General features: G+C 49.2%; 1 protein-coding gene across 1 annotated transcript; it reads right to left on the minus strand.

The window, feature by feature from the left end:
• Positions 1-1,135: 1,135 nt before the first annotated feature.
• LOC128069423 (uncharacterized) lies at positions 1,136-6,000 on the minus strand. The gene is given in 3 exon segments (XM_052662630.1): positions 1,136-2,225; positions 2,322-4,834; positions 4,837-6,000. Coding segments are annotated over 3 exon segments (4,767 nt in total).
• Positions 6,001-8,422: the final 2,422 nt, after the last annotated feature.

Below are 8,422 nucleotides of genomic sequence, written 5' to 3' on the forward strand. Positions count from 1 at the left end.
GGTTTGTGGGACATTTCCTATGCAAAGGCCCCGCCCGGTTACTTGTTGAAGGGTTAATCTGGCATCTCCTTTCTGCTGCCATCGGCAAGCTTTGTGGTTTTTGGTTTGAATGTAAACTCCCGGGATAGCTATACCTTCATAATAGGGGGGTTTGATGTTATAACCAGCAACTGCAAGTCAGGTCCGGGCGAGTGGAATTTAGGACCCAATAGGAGTTGATTATCATATTAAATAACGGGTCCTGATCATCCTTAATGTTAGGTCCCATAAGGCTAACTGGAGGGGAGTTGCTTGTATTAGTAATGTAGGGCCCGGGAGGTGTTTGGTTAGGTTCTCGAGCGGGGATGTGGGCGGGCCGAATGGGGGCATGTGTAGGCTCTCGTGACACTAGGACTGAATTGGGCCCTATGCCCCAAGTTGGACCAATCTGTATGGTTCCTACTTTCAACCTGACGGTGAACAGCAACCCATTGTCATATCCTGGCTGATATAGCCTGAGGCCCCAGGATTGTCCGGCTTCCCAACCGGGGAACTTTTTTCCTTCAGTTGAGAATTTGAGCCTCACCAGATTGCAAAGAAAGTTCATACAAGGCCCAGTTATGAGGGACACCCTTCTATGTCCCCCAGTTGACTTAGTGGGCCCCAGAACGCAACCCAAGGTAAACAAATCACCACGAATAGGGGGCTCCCAATCGACCGTCCCCGTTGACTCGCATCCCGAATTGGCATAATAAAACTTATTAGCCCTCCCCACAGTTAATGATGGTTGCCCGGTCCCGTCTCCCTCCTGGGCACACATAGAAGGGCGTTTCCCATAAGCTTGCCCGTTGGATGTAGTGGCTGCATCCAGGCCCTGAGTTAGTGGGGGGCCGAGTATTACACCTATCAATGCCAGCCCCACATTTGGGCTTGCCGGGCATCCTTACCTCCCATTCGGCAATGTCCCACGATCCCGTGGCCAGAAGACAAAGGTCAAATTCCAAGTCCGGCCACCAGGTGTTTTTGGGATGAATGGCCGAGGTGGAGTTAATTACTTCTCCCGTAGTTGTGCTTAGAATCATCCAAGTCAGGTTCATTGGTTGATGAGGGTTAGCGGCAGCACTAAGCCATAGAGGCACCAGTATAAACAGTACTTTTATCGTCTTTGTAGCTTGAGTTTGAGTGGATTTGTTTTGTCCAGCTTGGTCTTCCATTGGGGGAGGAATTCCCTTAGGGCAAACAGGTCCGCAGGCCGTACATGGGTGTAGTGAACCCAAGTAGATATGCCATCAACCTTGAGAGCAGTGGGTGTCCTCAAGACAACTAGGAAGGGCCCTTTCCACCTGGGCTCTAGGGTCTCTTGATGATGGTGGTGCACGTACACCCAGTCTCCTGGCCAGTAGCAGTGGGGTTCAGGTGGTGGGCCTGATTCATATAATGCCTTGAGCCTTTTCCACGTGTCCCTGTGGGAGTATTGTAAGGACTGGAGACAAAAGAGTAATCTTTGATCATCTATCTCTTTTAGCACCTCTATCTTTAGGTTAGGAATTATTGGGGGAGGTATCCCATACATAATTTCGAAGGGGGTAAGTCCCAGTTGGTAGGGAGAATTTCGCACCCGGTATAGGGCAAAGGGGAGGAGAACCACCCAGTCCCTGCCAGTCTCAGCAACTAGTTTTGTTAATGTTGCTTTGAGTGTTCTATTCATCCTCTCTACTTGTCCTGAGCTCTGGGGCCTATAAGCACAATGCAACTTCCACCTAGCCCCCAAAGCCCGGGCTACTCCCTGGCTTACCTGAGATATGAAGGCTGGCCCATTGTCCGACCCCACCTGTGCAGGAAACCCGAACCACGGCAAGATGTCTTCAATCAGCTTTTTGGCCACCACCTGTGCTGTTTCTCTCTTGGTGGGGTAAGCTTCTCCCCATCCTGAGAAAGTATCTATGAATACCAGTAGATATTTGTATCCATATTTACCTGGTTTTACCTCATTGAAGTCCACCTCCCACTATGCTCCTCCTTGACTCCCGAGTTCTCTAGACCCACGGTTGGCTGGGTGATGGGCAGCGTTGGTGAGCTGGAAGGCCTTGCAGGTTGATACGATATTTTCTATCATCAATCTGACGTCTCTCATGGTAATCTTGGCATGTCTAATCAGGTCCTGCATCTTGTGGGTTCCCAGGAGAGTGGCATGATGCATCCTCAGTAACACCTGTTTTCCTAGTTCCTCCGGGAGGATCAGGGAGCTGTCTGTTGCCCGCCACCACCCGGCCAGTTGTTGGGTCATAGGCAAACTTTTTATCCAGTCTAAGTCTCTTGGTGAGTAGTTAGGAAAAGCTGGCAGAACAGGGCTGCCAGGATCGGGCAATTGAAGGGTGGCTTCTATCACGGTGCCCTGGGCTGCATCTTGGGCTGCTCTGTCTGCCAAATTGTTTCCCTTTGAGGTCAGGGTGTCTGACTTTCGGTGTCCTGGGCAGTGTATTATGACTAGTTTTTTAGGCAGCCATAATGCCGTGAGGAGGGTTTTTATTTCTTCTTTATTTTTGATCGTTTTACCCTCGGCCATGAGGAGGCCTCTCTCTCTGTAGATGGCTCCGTGTATATGGGCAGTAGCAAAGGGGTATGGGCTATCAGTAATGACATTAAGTTTTTTGTCCTTTCCCAACTGGAGGGCTTTGGTTAGGGCGATTAGTTCAGCCCTTTGAGCCGAAGTGCCTGGAGGTAGTGCTTCCACCCACACGATTTGGGTTTCTGTGGTTACGGCTGCCCCTGCATACCTGAGCCCATCTCGGACCAAACTGCTTCCATCCGTATACCAGGTAACTTCAGCATCCGCTAGAGGGTGATCTTGCAAGTCCTCTCGCGTTCCATGTACTTGGGCTAGTATGTCGCTGCAGTCATGGATTGGGGCTTCCAAATCCGGGTTGGGAAGCAGTGTAGCCGGATTGAGAGCAGTAGGCTGCAGAAAGATGATTCTGGAGGGGTTTAGCAGTAATCCCTGGTAGTGGGTCAGCTGAGCGTTGCTGATCCACCTATCTGGGGGTTGTTTTAGGACGTCCTCAATGGCATGGGGGGTGGTGATATGCAACTCTTGCCCCAGTGTCAGTTTATCTGCATCCTTGACCATTAGGGCCACTGCCACAATCATGCAGAGGCATGGGGGCCAGCCTGACGCCACGGGGTCTAGGCGTTTAGACAAGTAAGCCACCGGCCGTTTCCAAGGTCCCAGGTGTTGCACCAGTACCCCCTTCGCCACTCCTTGTTTTTCATCTACGTACAGGAGAAAGGGTTTTGTAACGTCAGGCAACTCTAGGGCAGGGGCTGACAGCAGGGCCGTTTTAATAGTCTTGAAAGCGGTCTCCATCCGCTCCGTCCAACTGAAAGGGGTGGTACTTTTTGTGGCTTCATACAAGGGTTTAGCCAGTTCCGCATAATTTGGGATCCAAAGACGGCAGAACCCAGCGGACCCCAAAAATTCTCTCACCCCTTGAGGTGAATCTGGGGTAGGGATTTTGATTATCGTCTCCTTTTGTGCCTCTGACAGCCATCTCTGTCCTTCCTTTAATACATACCCTAAGTAGGTGACCTCTGGTTGGCATATCTGAGCCTTTTTGGCTGAGGCTCAGTACCCTAATTTTCCAAGGGTCCACAATAGTTCTTGGGTGCCCATAAGGCAAGTCTGTTGGTCCTTTGCTGCAGTTAAGAGGTCATCTACATATTGTAACAAGGTTAGTTGGGGGTGTTGTTGTCTGAACTCACCCAGATCCTCATGGAGGGCCTCATCGAAGATGGTGGGAGAATTCTTAAATCCCTGTGGCAGCCGGGTCCAGGTCAGCTGGCCGTTGATTCCTTCTTCTGGATCAGACCATTCAAAGGCAAAAAGGTCCTGGCTCTTGGATGCCAGGGGGAGGCTGAAGAAAGCATCCTTTAAATCTAAGACCATATACCCGTGATGGTCCAGTGGGAGAGAGCTCAGGAGGTTGTATGGGTTCAGCACTGTAGGGTGAATATCTAAAACTCGGCGGTTGACCTCTCATAAATCCTGCACTGGCCGATAGTCATGAGAATTTGTTCTTTTGACAGGGAGCAAGGGGGTGTTCCAGGCCGACTGGCAGGGTCTCAAGATTTTCTGGGCTAGGAGCCTGTGGATATGGGGGGTGATCCCCTGTCAGGCCTCCAGGGTCATGGGGTATTGTCGGACCTGGATGGGGTCAGCCCCTGGCTTAAGATCTACATATACAGGAGGGTGGTGTTCGGCAAAACCGGTTCCCCCTGTCTCGGCCCACGCCTCGGGGAACTCATCTAGCCATTTTCGAATGCCTACCGGAAGTGGTATAGGTTTCTGGTGCAGCCAATATTCATCTTCTAATTGAATGGTCAGTACTTGGATTGGTCTGCCCGACTGGTCGAGTATTTTGGTTTCCCCTGGGAGGAAATGAATCTGGGCCCCCATTTTGGTCAACAGGTCTCTTCCCAATAGAGGGAAGGAGCATTCCGGAATGACCATGAAAGAGTGGGATACCCGGCCTGCACCCAAGTCCACTGATCTTTGGGTAGTCCATTGGTATTGTTTCATTCCAGTAGCCCCCTGCACCCAAGAGGTCTTTCTGGCCAGTTTTCCCTGGGGCTCTAGCAAAACCGAATATTGAGCCCCTGTATCGACAAGGAAGTCAATTGGGGTCCCCTCCACTCTTAGGGTTACCCTGGGTTTGGGGAGGGGCGCCAAACCCCGTCCTCCCTAATCGCTCAGTTCTTCGACAGCCAGGATGGGGGTCTTTCGTGGTCCCTTCTTTTTCTTAGGGCATTGCTTGGCCCAATGTCCTTCCTCTTTACAACATGCACATTGGTTTTTTTCCTAATGCTGGTCGTGTATGGGGATGTACCTTCAGCAGCCAGGTGGCACAACTGGCACTCCCTCTCTCCCGAGTCAGGAACTGTTGCAGCCAGCAGGATGCATGCCATGTTACGGGTTTGGCAATTTGCTGCTTTGACTTGCTTTTCCTCGGGGGTTTCTCGGGTGTTGTAGACTCTTTCTGCTACTGTTATTAAATCCTGGATACTCTTTTCACCCAGGCGTTCAAGTTTTTGTAACTTCTTCCTAATGTCGGGAGCCGCCTGGTTGACAAAATGCATTATCAAAGCAGCCTGAGTGCCTTCTGCTTCTGGATCCATGGGGGTGTATTGTCTAAAGGCCTCCATTAGCCTCTCCAGGAAGGCTGCTGGACTCTCGGTGGGACCCTGCTGAACATCTCCCACTCTAGCTAGGTTAGTAGGTTTCCATGCAGCTGCCTTAAGCCCCCCCAAAAGAGTCTGGTGATAGACCTGGAGCCTCTCCTTATCTCGTGCCATATTGTAATCCCAGTCAGGTCGCGATAGAGGAAAAGAGGTGTTGATTTCATCTATATTAGTGGTGGGTTCTCCATTTGCCCCTGGGACCCTTTTACAGGCCTCATTCTGTAGTCTCTCTCTCTCTTCTGTGGTGAAGAGAATCTGGAGCAGCTGTTGGCAGTTGTCCCAGGTGGGCTGACGAGTAAAAAGCACAGTTTCTAGAAGGTTAGTTAGGTCTGTAAGATTGTCTGAGAACTTAGCATTCTGGGATCTCCAGTTATATAGGTCACTAGTAGAGAAGGGCCAGTATTGATGAGGTTGGTTTCCTGCTTCATCGGGGGGGCTGGTCACTCGTAAGGGGAGGACAACAGTTGAGTCTGCCGGCCCCTCCGGGGACCTGGCTCGCCGATGGCGAGTATTTTGTGTGCCCCCCCCCCAACCCTGTGTTTCGTCCCTGGGTGAAGGAATGGCGGGGTCCAGTGACAGTTTGGGGGGTTGGTAAGGGGGAGGAAAGAGAAGTTCTTCTTCTGTTCCCCCCTGCAAGATAGGGTATAGTGGTGCCGTTGGTTCAGATTCCTTGGGAGTCTTCGGGTTCTTTCCTATACATGTCACCAACACCTGAGCAGTAGAAAATCCCTGTTGAGGCAAAAAAGGTTTTACCAAGAAGGGGGACGCAATATGATATTTTCCCATACTATGATATAGGGAACTTGGTCAGGGTGTCCGATCTGCAGTCAGAAGATGATATTCCGGACTCGGTGTACAGTTCCCAAGTCGAAGGTGTCTTCTGAGGGCCAGCCTACATGGAAAATCGGCAATTCTTCGGTGCAAAAAGTGGTTAATTTATTCCTTTTAATTTCTACACTGAGGTCATGAGCGTGCATCTTGACCTCCTTAAAATTATCAGTAACCAAGGATAGAAGTGTGGGGCTAGAATGGCATTGCCCCATCGTCCCAGGATTAGTCAGATGTTGGTAAATTAACACAGACAATAGGAACAGCCACACAAAGAGACAGAGAGGCAGGAGAAATACACCTCCGGGAGTCCGGAGGTAAAACCGAATGACGACAGCCTCCAGCCATTCAGAGGGAGCGACCCGCTATCGTCTACAGAGAACAGGGGACTCCGTCCCCTCACTCCGGGGTCGGGGACGTCTCCCAACGACCCCCACCGGTGACTCTCCAGCGCGTCTTCCTGAGTCGTATACCGGTCTCAGAAACCAGGCCCTACCAGGAGTGAAAAGAAAGACAGAAAAAAGCTTACCGGCTGTAGATGACTCTCCGGATCAGTCTTCCCGTGGAGCCGGTGGGAGATCCCGGACGAGCCCCCAAATGTGCCCAAGTCGAGAAATCTCCCAATGACCACCAGGGAGCCGATATCCGATGCAAAAGCAAGAGAGTTTATATTACCAAGCTCGAGCTGGGGCTCCCACCAATACCGACGCAGCGGCTATAGGAAGGAGCCCCGAGTTCTGGGTTTCATTGCTTATATAGGGTATTCTCATGCGAGAAATTTGAAAAACGGGAGTTTCTGGGTTGGGAGACATCTAATTGGTTACCTTCTGTGGAAGGGTTAGGTGTTGCTTTCTGATTGGTTTTTATTTTCCCAGGCTGGCCCCGGATTCTGATTGGTTCCCATTTCCTGGGCTGGCCCCAGGTTCTGATTGGTTCCCATTACCTAGGTAGACTATGTTAAATCAGGATATTTTGGTCTGGGGTCCGACTGGCTCGAGGGTGGTGGGGTGAGGTCAGGGGATTTCCAAAGGCTCTTGGATTTTCAAAGGCTCTTTTCCTGGAACCTTACAAAATGGAATTTTTCTGTTAACAAAATGGAGTAGCATAGGTCCTTCACTGACCTTTAAAAATTAACAGATTTGTGGGTTAAACACATAACTCTCATTAAATTATTGCTATGTTGTGTTACTTTTGAGAAACTTATAGAATGAGTAAATATGTCAGTTATTTTGTTGTTGATGTATTAAGCTTTTATAAGGATAGAAGTGCTCTGTGAGGTATAATTGTTTATTTGAAAAAAGCATTCATGGGGAACAGAGAAAGTAACAGGCAGGAAGCCAGGGGTCTCCAAACGAAGGAAATAGCCTGCAAGTGTCAGACATTTTTATCTCTCTTAAGCGGCAGGAGGAAACAAACTATCGATATTTTTTCCTTCTGTATACAAATTTAAAAGGAGGTTTCTCTTACAATACTGTGTTGCCATAGTGACACCAGGTTTCACCAGAAGTTAACTATTCTCAAACCTAGAGATAACCAATGCCTTTTTCTTATGGAAATGTTTGTCTTAAGCTATGCTAATGTACTATGCATTTACCCCAAACTCTGTTTTCAAGTCAGTTCCGCCTCTTGGCTCAGAACCTACTTGATAAACCAATATGTTATACTCAGATATTGTCCCTCTAATCTATGTAAATGAAACTATTTTTATGGTGATCTGCCTTTCTTCCAGATTCAAGTTAATCATTTTATGGCCCAGGATGAACGATTTGGTGCCAAGATTATCCCAAAATGCATCTTATGGGTGAGGGGCCTGGTGCCATTCTGAGTTTTAAGACATTCCTTTCTTTCATTAGACTTCACTGGTGGCTCAGATGGAAAGCGTCTGCCTACAATGTGGGAGACCAAGGTTCGATCCCTGGGTCGGGAAGTTCCCTGGAGAAGGAAATGGTAACCCACTCCAGTACTCTTGCCTAGAAAATCCCATGGACGGAGGAGCCTGGTGTCCATGGGGTCGCAAAGAGTTGGACACGACTGAGTGACTTCACTTTCACTTTCTTTCTTTCATTAACAGACTGCTAGTGACTATAAACATCCAGCTGAAGACTAGCTGGGGGGGTACTCTTTCTGCCCCCTTCTGACGCCTATGTCAGAAGCTTTCTCTATCTCTTTTATACTTTAATAAAACTTTGTCACACAAAAGCTCTGAGTGATCAAGCCTTGTCTCTGGCCCCAGATTGAATTCTTCTCCTCTGGGGGCCAAGAATCCCGGCGTCTTTGCGTGATTCAACAACAGCCTTTCAGAACCCTACTACATTGTTGATGGAAATGAAAATTTGTGCAGCCACTATGGAAAGTAGCATGGAGTTTCCTTAAAAAAAAT

The sequence above is a fragment of the Budorcas taxicolor genome, chromosome X (assembly GCF_023091745.1).
Source record: "Budorcas taxicolor isolate Tak-1 chromosome X, Takin1.1, whole genome shotgun sequence".
NCBI lineage: Eukaryota > Metazoa > Chordata > Mammalia > Artiodactyla > Bovidae > Budorcas > Budorcas taxicolor.